Raw genomic sequence first — 14,258 nt, forward strand, 5'->3', positions numbered from 1 at the left:
ACAGTGAAATCTGAGACAGTTATGTTCCATCAGACAGACTTCCTTCACTATTTTATTGCTGTTGCTTCAAAATCTACAGTATAAATACAGTTATTATCAAATCTGCAGTTATCTCCTGTTATAGTTTTGATTTCTTTGCATCCTAATAATCTTTTCTTCCCTCTTGTTTCCCTCCAGATGTGGACGTGGCCCATCCAGATGAGAAGTCCATCATCACCTACGTCTCCTCGCTGTACGACGCCATGCCCAGAGTTCCAGACGTCCAGGACGGAGTCAGAGCCAACGTGAGTCCTTCTTTCTTTACTTTACAGCAGTATGAAGCTCTGAAATGTGAAAGAACAACTGAATAATTATTTAAATGTCCCAGTTGTGCATTCTAGTTGCTGTAAACTATAAAAAAATTAAACCTTAAAGCAGGACTAAAGCTCTAAGAAAGTCGTAAATTTCAAATTAAAGCTCGTTTTCATGCATTATGTGAAGAAAATCGGTTTATTTCTGTGTCAGATTCAAAAGTTAAATGTAAAATCTTGTACTTGTTGATTCTAGGTTGTAATACATTTAGTAAAATATATGATTACTTTAGATTTTTGTCATTTTTTGTGATTTATGGCATTTTAACTGCATCATTTGATTGAGAAAATTTATCCAAATTAAATAAAAATTGTGACATTTCATGTCTCCTTTAATAAGGGTATGATGGCCAAAATTACACCATTACACAAGACATAATTTGTAAAAGATATCATTAAAGAAATTCAGCTTATTTTTTATAACAATTTAGTAATAATTAAACTTTTAAAATTTGAAGAATTTTTTTTACCTGGTATTCATAATTTAACTTTTTTAATTTTAACATTTTTTTTTACGATGGATTTATAATTTAACTTTTTTGCTTTTTTTTTATATGGTATTTATAAATTTACTTTTTATATATAGATTTTTTACCTGGGATTTATAATTTTGCATTTTTATTTTACTTTTTTTTACATGATATTTATAATTTTCCTTTAATTGTTTTTTTAACATGGTATTTATAATTTTAGATTTTTATTTTACATTGTTTTACATGGTATTTATAATTTTGCTTTTTCAAATTGCATTTATTTATTGTTATTTATATGATATTTCTGTTTATTTGCACAGATATTAAAAAAGCTGCAATTTTTTTTCTGCAACATGATAACCACAAAGAAAGAGCAAATCTGCACATTTATAGTGATTATCTCCTGCCAAAACAATATTTTTGCACTTTTCGGCTGAACTGCAGGCAGTGTTAGTTCACACGGAGCAAAAAATGAAATCAAACATATGCATTAAGAATATATCTTTTTCCAATATTAGAGACAGATATGAGCACTTGGAAAAATGTGCTCATATCTGGATTTATAATTTTTTTGCAAATTAAAGAAAATCGAAGAAATTTATCAGATTATTTTGTTATTTCTGAGTTTTCTCTCCTTCTTCGTGGTTGTTCTGTGTCCATAAAGCTGCAGGACTTCAGATTACAGAGAGGAATGAGCCCAGAATGAATGAAAATGTGTTTAAAATCTTTCCTGGTCTGTGGTTTTTCAGGAGCTGGAGCTGCGCTGGCAGGAATACTACGAGCTGGTCACCGTTCTGCTGCAGTGGATCCGACATCACATCCTGGTGTTCGAGGAGAGGAAGTTTCCCACCAGCTACGAGGAGATCGAGGTGAGAAGACGGCAGCAGATAAAACAGACAAACACCAAGAAGAAGTTCAAGATGAGTTTATTTATCTTTTCTTTTATCTGCAGGTTCTCTGGCGTCAGTTTCTGAAGTTCAAGGAAACAGAGCTTCCTGCTAAAGAAGCCGACAAGAACCGATCCAAACACATCTTCAAGTCTTTTGAGGTGAATATTCTCTGCACTTTGTTTACATAGAAAGAACTGGTCAGAATCAGCAAAAAGTCAAGCATAGTGACAAATTTAAAGGAGGAATTAAAGGTGATTCGGAAAATGTCTAGTCCCCTGAACACAGGCAGATTTGAAATGAATGTCGTCTTTAAAAAGGAAAAAAATCACTATAATTATACCATTTACCTGAGCCAAAAACAGTCACCTGACAAAAATTCAGAGGGTTTTCAAGCAAGTTCAAAAGGCACGATTGCCAGAATTACACCATTACAGCAGATATAATTTGGAAAAGATATAATTAAAGAAATTCAACTTAATTTTTGTGGGATTTTTTTGTGATTTACAGCATCATAACTATGTCCTTTGGTGGTGAAACGACACTAAATTTAAGCTGGAAATTGTCTTGAATTAAAATGTCATTGTCCTACATGCCTCATTTAAAAATCTGACAAAAATAAAGTGTTTTCTCTAATAAGATTCTATAAAAAAAAAACTAAAAATTCTGCACTTCTTGGTAAAACCATGACGCCATTAATGCCTCAACTGTGACCAACAGTCACATGACAAAAACTCACTTTTCGGCTGAACTGCAGGCAGAGCAGAGAAAAGAAAAATATGGGAAAAAAATCAAAAATGTGAAAAGTAGTAAGATATCTACAGTATGAAGAGACGTGACATAAACCACAGTGACAACAAAATCTACATATTAGCAACTATAGTTAGATATTTATCTCCTGTAAAATAATATTTTATGTGTAATATTTTATTGTATATTGTATCTTTTGTTTTAGAGCTGCATTATATTAGATAAAATTGACACTGCAATATTTTATTTTACTGAGATGTGAATAAAAAGATGTTTATATTCGAGTAAAACATCTATGAAATGTAGAGCAACCATTTTTCTAGTATTTTTTTTTTTTTTTTAAATTTGAGCAAAATCTACACTTAATAAAATATAGTTAGGTATTTATCTCCTGTAAAACACTATTTTATATCAAATTTTTTACATATTTTAATATTTTGGGTGTTTCTTTTGTATTAGAGTTGCATAGTATTAGAAAAAATTGACATTCCAGTATTTTATTTTAGTGAGACATGTAGAAATATGAGATTTATCTTCTAGTAAAATATCTATACTATGTAGAGCCATTATTTTTTCTGGTATAAATAACACTTGTGGGCATTTCAATTCAACGATTTACATGTTTATGTTCAGTATGTAATCAAAGAAATGCAACTTTTTTTTGTTTTTCTCTCTGTTTATGAACTATAGCTGTGTCATGCTGAACAAGGAACATTTCTAAAGGTGCAGGATTTTATTTTGCAGTAACAGATGAACCCAGATTGAGGGAAAAAGTGTCTAAAAACGTCCAGATTCCGCTTGAGGCTGGGCTCAGAGGGTTAACTCTGGTTTACTTTAGGTGTTTTTCTGCCCTGCAGGGTGCCGTCCAGGCCGGTCATGTCAAAGTGCCGCCCGGTTACCACCCGTTCGACGTGGAGAAGGAGTGGGGTCGTCTGCACGTCGCCATCCTGGAGCGAGAGCGTCTCCTGAGGACCGAGTTTGAGAGGTAACCACCGTCACATGCTGCCTGTTGCCAAAGCAAACCGCAGATTTTTATTTTTATAGAAGAACGGGTGAAAACCCACAAAGCGTTGAGGAACCACGAGGGTGACTCACCTCCTGATGATTCAGTATTAAAGTAAAACTGAGTCGGCTTTGTGGGTTTGGAAGTGAACACATGATGCCGTCGCCGTGGTAACCATCGCCTAATAATACCATCTTTTGACAGTGGCTCATAAAGTGGTTCCAGGGCGGAGCTTGGGGTTTTGAGAAAGTTCTTTAATCTGTATTTTAGTAAACAGACAGAAGTTTAGAGGCTCCATCATGGCGTTCATGCATCAGGGATACGATGTTAAATATTTATCCCGCCAGAGGACAGAGTGAGTGATTCAGCTTTTCATGTCGTTTTATTTTGTCTGCTAGTGTTAACCCTCCTGTTATGTTTCGGGTCAGATTGACCCATTTTAGAGTGAAAAAATCGAAAGAAAAAACATTTGTTTGATATGAAACCTCTGCTTGTTCTTAATAAGTGGAGACAACTTACACTATTGTTCAAAGGTTTGGGATCACTTAGAAATGTCCTCATTTCTGAAAGAAAAGCAGTTTTTTTTTCAATGAAGATGACGTAACAGATAGAAAATAGATAACTAATGCAGAGCAGCTTCAACTCATTTTTGAGCAACCTAAACTAACATAGAGCAACTTTAATTAATGTTGAGCAACTTTAACTCATATTCACTACCGTTCAAATGTTTAGGGTCACTTAGAAATGTCCTTATTTTTGAAAGAAAAGCAGTTTTTTTTTTCAACGAAGACAACATCAGGGGCCCTGTGACAGACTGGTGACCTGTCTAGGGTGTCCCCTGCCTTCGCCCGAGTCAGCTGGGATAGACTCCAGCCCCCCCCGCGACCCTAGTGAGGATTAAGCGGTGTATAGATAATGGATGGATGGATGGACAACATCAGGTCTCTCTTGAGGATGAGACCCAGTGTCTCAATGAGATTACCTCTATAAATAAAGGCTAAATTAAAAAAAATTTAATAAATCATAAATCCAGTCTAGACAGTGTTAATGTGGTAAATGACTATTCTAGCTGGAAACAGCTGATTTTTACCCTCCTGTTGTCTTCATTTATGGGCACCAAAAAATATCGTTTCCTTGTCTGAAAAAAAATCAGCAAAAAAATTCCCCAAATTTCTGAAAATTTGCAAAATCTTCAGGAAGAAAATTCCAATAATTCCTTAAATTTCCCTTAAAAGTTTTATTTTAAAAATCTCCCAAATTTGGCAAGAAAATTCTTGTAAAAAAATGAGTTAAAATCTTCAAAAAAAAATCCTAAAAATATCTAGTGATTCCATATATATCAGTAAAACTTCTAATATTTTCTTAAGAACATTCACAAAAAATCAGCCAAAATCCAGCAAAATTCACTGGATTTTGGTTGATTTTTTGTGAATGTTCTTAAACATTTTTAACATTTCTTTTTTTCCACCAAAAAATGTTCAAAGATTTCCAAAAAATGTTGAAAATGTGGACATCAGAAGTTTCACTGTGGAAATATATATATTTTTTCCCACATTTTGAAACTTTAAACCGGGTCAGTTTTCACCCGCAGGACGACATGAGGATTAATGGAATATCTCCATAGAGGTACAGAGGAACATTTCCAGCAACCATCACTCCTGTGTTCTAATGCTACATTGTGTTAGCTGATGGTGTTGAAAGGCTGATTGATGATTAGAAAACCCTTGTGCAGTTATGTTAGCACATGGATAAAAGTGTGAGTTTTCATGGAAAACATGAAATTGTCTGGTTGACCCCAAACTTTTAAATGATAATGTGTAAATATGAAAATGGTTCATTTCATATATTTTTGTAAACCCGCCCTGAACAGAAGAGGTGTCTCATGTTAATTTATCAGCTCCATAAGAGGAAAAAAAAATCAAAATGTAAATTTTTTTTATAAAAAAAAAATTAACATCATGTAAAACTACTGTATTTTATATCTAAGTATTTCCATTGTGCGTCAGAAAACTTTTTACATGCCTTTTTTCTGAGAAGCAAGTGAATTATCCTCATTGAACTGTGATTTGTGAAAAATAAACAACAGCACTGCACTAAATATTAATTGAAATATTTCATAATGGAGTTAATAATGAGATATAAAGATATTTTGGTTTCTGCCGTTTTTGGATAAATGAGCATCAAACTGCTTCAGGAACATTATTGCTCTAACAGGAGGGTTCATCTTAGTTGGTCACATGTAAAAGCAGGTAAAAATCCTTGAAATAAAAATGTTTCTTCAGTGTTTGCCCGTCTTTGTCACCTCTGACCTGTGGTTTGTGGTTTCTGTGCTGCAGGCTGGAGCGGCTGCAGAGGATCGTCAGTAAGGTCCAGATGGAGTCGGGGGTTTGTGAGGAGCAGCTCAACCAGGTGGAGACTCTGCTGCAGACGGTGAGACAAAAAAACACCACAGGTCCACTGATTTAGTGTTTACAAGACCAACGCTGATACCCATTAATGGTGATTAAGCAAATATTTTGAACCGGTGCGGTGAATTCGCAGTAAAAATTAAAATCTTGGTGCCAAAACATAAACTTCAAACCTGTTGAAATATTGTTTATTTATGTTTTACATGTTTACTTACAGAGAGCTCTCGAAATAAGTAGCTTTTTTGTCATTATATTGAAGTCAGACAACAATATAACACGACAGCATGTGGATGAATCTGGGATGTGAGTGGCGTTTTTCACTTTTCATGCCGTTTTTTGTCAGCTAATGTTAATCCAGATTATGCACATGTGAAACTCTAAAACAAAATTGGGGATTAGCTGCTGCTAGCTGAAACGTTAGCTCGGCGGCTAGTTAGTGGTTAGCTCAGGACAAGGGATGTTTCCAGCCTCTCCACACATTTTCTCTGTACTCTGCTCATCCAGCTGGTTTTCTATGATTTTCTTTCAGAATCTTAGACAAAAAAGAAAATTGAAATCCATTTAAAAAAAAAGAAAGAAAATCCTTCAAAAATCGTCCATTCATTAAAAAAAAACAGCCACAAAACCTGAATATGACAACAAAATAATTGATATTTTCAAAAAAAGCAACAACAAACCAGAAACATTTGTTTTCTGTTCAATGTCGCTGAGTTATATATATTTAATATTAGATTTACTGAATATTTATTTATTTATTTAAGCAAAGATTGGACAAAAGTTCAAAAATTAAATATAACTGTGGAAGAAATTCTCTTTTGCTTTTTTGCATCAGAGCAATTTTTAATTTTCGAAGTGTGAAGGAAAAATAACTCTTTCCCTTTTCTGACCTCATAATGGCCTGTAGACAGACAGACGCTGCAGGAGGTTAGATATTATCTATTCTGATGTGACTAAACAGACTAGTTGTCTCCACATTAGCCTGTAATCTAAATCTGACTTTCTCCCAGCTACAACATAAACCCAAGGATCAGAGAGAATCCTCACAAGTGATGCTGGCGTTGCTTGGTTGGTGTCACTTCTCCTGATATCAGTAAACTTTACTCTCATCCTACCGTTCAAAAGTTTAGGGTCACTTAGAAATGTCCTCATTTGTGAAGTCATCTGAGTCTCCAGTGTGTCTCCCTGTGTCTGCCTCCTCATCCTCTCTGGACATCGCTGAAATTCCACAAACACAAGAAGCCTTAATTTATCACAAATACATGACAGCATCGGCCAGTTGAGGTCAGAACACAGGGTCGGCCATGGACCACATAGACTCAAGGAAACCAAACCTTCTGATCAGTCTCGACACCGCTGTTCCTGAATCAGTTCATGATAATAATAATAATCAGAAAAATGTTGGATACTGGATCTGACAAGCCCCTGCAAACCGTTGCTTGAAAGAGACCATAACGACACAGTTTTGTCCGACACCTTCGTCTAAATCACTACAGCGTCCTTCTCATGTTATTTCTTCATCTGTGCTGCAGGACGTGAGGATGATGAGTTCAGGCAAACCTGCTCAGCACACAGGTGAGGTGGAATCAGACCTGGAGAAAGCAGAAGGAATGATCCGGCTCCTCTTCAACGACGTTCAGCTGCTCAAAGACGGACGCCACCTCCAGGCCGAGCAGATGTATCGCAGGTACAGACACATTTTACATGACACCTAGACGCTTCCATGACACTTTAGGCTGCAATTAGGGATTATCAAGGAAGTATTAAACAGACTGGAGGATCGATAAACTCCGACATCATCACTTCTGCTGTTGGTGTTGAAGAAACAAAGAAGATCCTATTTATTACTGCTTCGAAAACTTTGCAACAAATGCAAAAGTTTTTTCCTTGTAAGAGCGGAAATGTGATCAATCTGTCAGAACATCCAGCGAACATTCATCACATCATCACTAAGAAATATAAGAGTATTAACAGTTATATATATTTATATATTTTAACTGAAATTGGCCGCAGTGTGTGACTCACAAGTGTGTTTCTGTTTATTTTCATTTTGGAATTGCATTTTTATGCAATGTAACAGTTTTTGTTTCCATTTGGGATGTTAAGAGAGAATACAATGAATCGGCAAACTTGAAATAAAGAAAACATACCAGAAATGTGAATGATATATAATCGAGGAGAAAAAAAAAGGTTTTATTGAAGAACATTCATTTAAATTGTCTTGTTTTTTAAAAGCAGGTTATTGTCACTGTAGGTCATCATTAATTAACAGAAACATTACATTTTTAGTGCCAAATATTATAAATATTGTCTTTGTTTTTCACCATAAATTAACACAAAATTTTCATTTCTTAGTTACAGGACAAAGTCTAAGTAAAGGAGGAAAACAAGTAAAGGCAGTAAAAATACTGTCAAAAATCCTGCACTCAGTGTTTTCATTAAAAGCAAAGTGAAGTTTAAAATAAAAGGGATAGAGAGAAATGAAGCATTGTTATTTCTTGGTTTATTTTTGCCTTTTTAAATGAACAAAAACAGACAACAACTGTTCTGTTAAAGCATCAATAAATCATAAATAAGTAACATCAGTGAAAGTAGCAGAAAACGTTGAATTTAAATGATCCACAAAACTTTTTATTATTTCTGGAATTCTTAATTCATTCAAATGTAAAATGACTTGTTCTATGCAAGAAACTGTCTGAAAACAAAACAGACATTCATTTTACAATAACATAAAACAAACAGATCCTACAATTTGCGATTTTGGAAGCAGGAAATTACCCAAATATTTTTTAAAAATTATGAATGTTTAAACATTCCAACACTGAGTCTGTTTAGATTCTCAGTCATCTGGGTCATGTTAATCATAGGAGCTTCGGTAGAAATCAACTGGACTTCTCTGGTTAGTTCTTGAACCTACCAGAGAAGTTGATTCTTGAACCTACCAGAGAAATTGGTTCTTGAGCCTACCAGAGGAGTTGGTTCTTGAACCTACCAGGGAAACTGGTTCTTGAGCCTACCAGAGAAATCCAGTTGGTTCTTGAATCTACCAGAGAAGGTGGTTCTTGAACCTACAAGTGAAGTTGGTTCTTGAACCTACTAGAGAAGTTGGTTCTTGAACCTACTAGAGAAGTTGGTTCTTGAACCTACCAGAGAAGTTGGTTCTTGAACCTACCAGAGAAGTTGGTTCTTGAACCTACTAGAGAAGTTGGTTCTTGAACCTACCAGAGAAGTTGGTTCTTGAACCTACTAGAGAAATCCAGTTGGTTCTTGAACCTACTAGAGAAGTTGGTTCTTGAACCTACCAGAGAAGTTGGTTCTTGAACCTACTAGAGAAATCTAGTTGGTTCTTGAACCTACCAGAGAAGTTGGTTCTTGAACCTACTAGAGAAGTTGATTCTTGAATCTACCAGAGAAGTTGGTTCTTGAACCTACCAGAGAAGTTGGTTCTTGAACCTACTAGAGAAGTCGGTTTTTGAACCTACCAGAGAAGTCCATTTGATTTCTACTGAAGCCTCTACGATTCCAGCACTGACTGACGCTCATCATATTTGTTCTGTTTCCGTCTGTAGAGTTTATCGCCTCCATGAGCGACTGGTGAACCTCCGCAGCGAGTACAACCTCCGCCTCAAATCCGGCATGACGACCCAGCAGATCCCCATGACTCAGACCCACATGACTCAGGTCCACAGTGCCCAGGTCCTGCAGCAGGCGCCGCTGAGGGTCCGGCCCGAGCTGGACGAGGTGACGATGCGCTACATCCAGGACCTGCTGGGCTGGGTGGAGGAGAACCAGCGGCGGGTGGACGACGGAGAGTGGGGCTCCGACCTGCCCACCGTGGAGTCCCAGCTGGGCAGCCACCGAGGCCTGCACCAGTCCGTGGAGGAGTTCCGCTCCAAGATCGAGAGGGCCAAGGCTGACGAGGTAGGATGGAATTTTAAATGGGGCAGGGAGGAGAACCGGACCGTAGCAGCAGAATGTTAGCCTGGTTCCAGATGTCTGAGTCACTGTTGGTGTTCATGAGTCAGTAATGATTATCAAGCTAGTAGCAGGGAGGATGTCTGATGGTGTTCAAGCCAAATACATGGATATTTATACACTGAAAAAGGAAGAAAACCTTATTTTCTAGAAAACAAACCCTTTTTTCATAAAATCAAATCAGCTTTTTATTTATCACAATGCAAAAGTGACTAATTAATGTTTCTCATGTGTCTTATTTCCTCCAGAGTCAGATCTCACCAGTCAGTAAAGCCGCCTACCGAGACTATCTGGGAAAACTGGAGCTACAATACGGCAAACTGCTGGTAAGTTACAAAAAAATGTACTAAAGTAGAGAAATTTTGCGCTCTCTTTCCTCCCAGTATATACTGGTACATGAGGTTTGCATACAATCATGACAGACACTGTAATACACCATCTACTGCACAGTACATTATGGGTCAGACCAGCAGAAAACCACACTGGCATCCAAACTGTGACCAGCTGTAGTTCAACATCCTGGTATTTTTTTACACACTTCTTTTCTCTCGCACCCTATTGACACCTTAGGCTGTAAATAAAAGATGAATGTCGTCTCCTAAGTGAAAAACTAAGCCTTAAACCTGCATTTTTTATCAACAGCCAGCAGGGGGCGACTCCTCCGGTTGCAGAAAGTCGTCAGATTGTATAGAAGTCGATGAGAAAATGACCTGATTTATTATTTGATTTGTTACCTCAGTAAACTTTTTCCTAATGAGTTCATGGACTCAATCACTGATTTTAAGTCTCATTTAATACAGCATGGTGTCAGTTTTGTAAATTATGGTCCTATTTATTGTAAAATAGATGATAAAGCAGTTTTTTGCTATTTTTGCTTGAAAGCTGTCCAAAATGACTCAAAATGTGTTCAAAATATGATTAAGATTATGTTAAATTACTCAAAAATGTTTAAGTTGATAAAAATAATTATTGGCAATTAAAAATAGAATTACATGCAAAATCTTCACTTTAGGGTGGTATAGTGTCTCCATAAAGTCCCTGTAAGTGTACATGGATGGATGCATATTTCCTACTGAAATACAGTCTTTGGTCGACATTTCACCAACTTTTGAGTCTCTAATGTCAGTCAAATCTGATGTGTCGACAAAGATGGCAAGAGAAGGTGTTGATGTGGACTGATTGGTAGGAGACATAAACTGGTGTTCATTGTGCTCTAGATGTTGTTATTATGGGTGCAGAGCTGCTTCTATGTTGTCTTCATGTTGAAATCTAACAACACGAGGCTGATTTTACCTTAACGAATGTCATCTCCTGAACCACTTTTCTTACTGTGACATCCGTCCTGCTGCAGAACTCCTCGAAGTCTCGCCTCCGCTACCTGGACCAGCTCCACGCCTTCGTCACCGCGGCAACCAAAGAGCTGATGTGGCTGAACGAGAAGGAGGAGGAGGAGGTGAACTACGACTGGAGCGACCGAAACACCAACATGGCCGCCAAGAAGGAAAACTACTCGGTACGGCGACGGAGAAACGTCGTCATGGGTCTAAATGTGATGAAGATGATGATGATGATGTAACTGTGGTCGTTGTTTCCAGGGTTTGATGAGAGAGTTGGAGCTCAGGGAGAAGAAGACGAATGGTGTCCAGGCTACAGGAGACAAACTGCTGAGGGACGGACACCCAGCCAGGAAGACTGTGGAGGTTGGACCACACTTTACACACAACACATCACTTTGTAGATGTTTTCATTTAGACATAAATGACTGTTTTCTCCTCATCTCAGGCCTTTACTGCAGCCCTGCAGACTCAGTGGAGTTGGATCCTCCAGCTGTGCTGCTGCATCGAAACCCACCTGAAAGAAAACACCAACTACTTCCAGGTTTGTTTAGATTATTCCCCAAGACTTCATTACACAAACCTCTGAGCTCCATAAAGCTTCTGAGTGTTTTTTCTTAAAACTCCTGTCACATTTTTCCTCTCTGTTGGCATTTTTCTCTGCAATATAAAGTCATTTTTCATGCTGTATGACAGTTGAAAGACAGAAATCATTTTAAAAATAATAATTAAAAGTTGCATTTCTTTCAGTACTTATTTTCTGTAAATTTGGGGAAAAAAATGGAGTCAACAAGATTTTTTTTATAATTCCCCCACAGGTGTTACCAAAACTGGAACAAAAACAATGATGGCTCCACAAACTATAGATATTTCAGTATTTATATTTTTAATTTGCATCTATACTTGTCCTTGATTTGTTCTATAAACAATATAGATCAATTTGCCTACTGATTAAACATCTTTACATCCTGGACATTTTACATTCATTATATCTGTAGACTTATCTACACCTTCTTACGTCATTTGCACATCCAAGCACATCTCATTTGCACATTTCTGCATCACTCTTTTAAAAAAAACTGTCACTTGTATATTCTGTTGATTTTTTATCTTATTTTTTTATTTAATTTTTTATTGTGTTGTATTTTACCTTTGCGTTATACCCTAATATGCTGTGATGTCTTATTGTTTACCCCTTTATCGAATATCATGCTGCTGTAACAATTTAATTCTAATTCTAGATTCTAAAGTCTAAAAATTTACGTTTTTAATTTACATCCATACTTGTCCTTTATTTATACTTTATTTATAGAATAAATAAAGCACAAGAATAGATGCAAATCAAAAATTTACATTTTTGATTTTATTTATTTTATAAATACAAAGCCTGCAGTTCAGCCTAGTTGAGCCAAAAACTCCCCTAAATTTTTTGCTTTTTTTTTTTACACAATTTAAGTAAGACATTTAGAATTTTTACATACTTTTTTTCTGTCTGTTCTGTGTCAACACTGCCTGCAGTTCAACCGAATTTTCATTAAATTTTTGTCACGGCTGTTGTTTTTTTGCAGCCGAGTCATTAACGGTTTCTCAGTTGTGTGAAGAAGCCCAGAATTATTATTTTTTAACACAATCTATTTCGAGCTAAAACATTTTTTGTTAATTTTTAACATTTGGAATTTCTGATTATTATTTTTTTTTAATTGGATGATATTAAGCTTAGATTTAATTATTTTTCCTGATTGAATGACATGTGGCAGATGACCCATGCAAAAACCATCAGAAAGGTCAGATCAGAGGATTTTTTTTTTTTTTTTTTTTTTTTAAATAATAATTTCTGGCTCTGATAAATGCTTTAATTTGAGCATTTTTTTGATTGACAACGTCTTTCAAATCTGCTTGCTGGTTTTGGAGTTCAGAGGGTTAATGTGGTCACTTTATTCACACAGAGTTAACTTTTTGCTGCCTCTTTATGTAAAACAACACCTCTGCAACTTAACTTCTTCACTTTCTTCTTCATCTAGTTTTTCTCAGATGTTAAAGAGGCGGAGGACAAAATGAAAAAGATGCAGGACACCATGAAGAGGAAGTACACGTGTGACCGATCCATCACGGTCACCCGGCTGGAAGATCTACTGCAGGACGCAGCGGTGGGTTCAATAACTGTTGTTTTATTCATTTAAAGGTGGAATATTGGATTCTGACCCAGTGTTTTATGTTCCTTTGTACAACATATTATCTGTATGAGGCGCTACACAAATGAAAATACCACGTTTTGGTGTGAAGCTGCACAACATCCGGAAGTTGTTTTGAGTTTAAAAAGGTGGGAATTAAACCTACCTACACTTGTGTGTTGTCCACAGGACGAGAAAGAGCAGCTGAATGAGTTTAAGACTCACCTGGAAGGCCTGAAGAGGAGAGCCAAGACCATCATCCAGCTGAAACCACGAAACCCTGCGACGCCAGTGAAAGGAAAACAGCCGATCCAGGCGGTTTGTGACTTCAAACAGATGGAGGTGAGACTATAATACTGGAGGTAACTGTAAACTGGTGTATAATGATGAAAATAGATAAGACAGAGATGTATTTTCCTCCAGATCACCGTCCACAGAGGAGACGAATGCGCTCTGCTGAACAACTCTCAGCCCTACAAGTGGAAAGTCCTGAACGATAAAGGCAGCGAGGCGTCCGTCCCGTCCATCTGCTTCCTGGTTCCTCCGACCAATAAGGACGCAGTGAACAGTGTCGCCGGGTAAACTCTGATTCATAAAACCCTAGTTCTAACACCTGAACACACCTGGACAGTGGACTAACCTCCACCTTCCCTCCCTCAGGCTGGACGGAAACCTCCAGCGGCTGCAGACCATGTGGCAGACCATGTTTGTGGACATGAAGAGCCTGTTGTCATGGCAATACCTGATGAGAGACATCCACATGATCAACACCTGGAACATCACCATGGTAACGACACAAAATACAGCAGGAAATGTACCACAAGAGGCATTTTGACCCCAAAAGAAGTTATGAAATCGCTACAAAATCCTGAATGCACCAGTAGAAGACAGCTGGACTTCTTCTCAAGTT

The 14,258-nt window shown here is 36.9% G+C and overlaps 1 protein-coding gene across 34 annotated transcripts in view; it reads left to right on the plus strand.

Annotated features, from left to right (window-relative positions):
* Positions 1–14,258, plus strand: part of pleca (plectin a) — a 198,315-nt gene that overhangs the window by 159,163 nt on the left and 24,894 nt on the right. For all 34 annotated transcript variants that reach the window (XM_035948473.2, XM_035948475.2, XM_035948474.2 and 31 more), the window contains 15 exons: positions 178–284; positions 1,573–1,692; positions 1,776–1,871; positions 3,318–3,445; positions 5,800–5,893; positions 7,401–7,555; positions 9,438–9,789; positions 10,092–10,169; positions 11,195–11,356; positions 11,439–11,543; positions 11,626–11,721; positions 13,199–13,324; positions 13,538–13,690; positions 13,772–13,926; positions 14,009–14,135. In XM_035948473.2, the coding sequence (XP_035804366.2) occupies positions 178–284; positions 1,573–1,692; positions 1,776–1,871; positions 3,318–3,445; positions 5,800–5,893; positions 7,401–7,555; positions 9,438–9,789; positions 10,092–10,169; positions 11,195–11,356; positions 11,439–11,543; positions 11,626–11,721; positions 13,199–13,324; positions 13,538–13,690; positions 13,772–13,926; positions 14,009–14,135 (2,054 nt within the window). The remainder of the gene's footprint in view (positions 1–177; positions 285–1,572; positions 1,693–1,775; positions 1,872–3,317; positions 3,446–5,799; positions 5,894–7,400; positions 7,556–9,437; positions 9,790–10,091; positions 10,170–11,194; positions 11,357–11,438; positions 11,544–11,625; positions 11,722–13,198; positions 13,325–13,537; positions 13,691–13,771; positions 13,927–14,008; positions 14,136–14,258) is intronic.

This window comes from Amphiprion ocellaris, chromosome 15 (assembly GCF_022539595.1).
Source record: "Amphiprion ocellaris isolate individual 3 ecotype Okinawa chromosome 15, ASM2253959v1, whole genome shotgun sequence".
NCBI classification, from domain to species: domain Eukaryota; kingdom Metazoa; phylum Chordata; class Actinopteri; family Pomacentridae; genus Amphiprion; species Amphiprion ocellaris.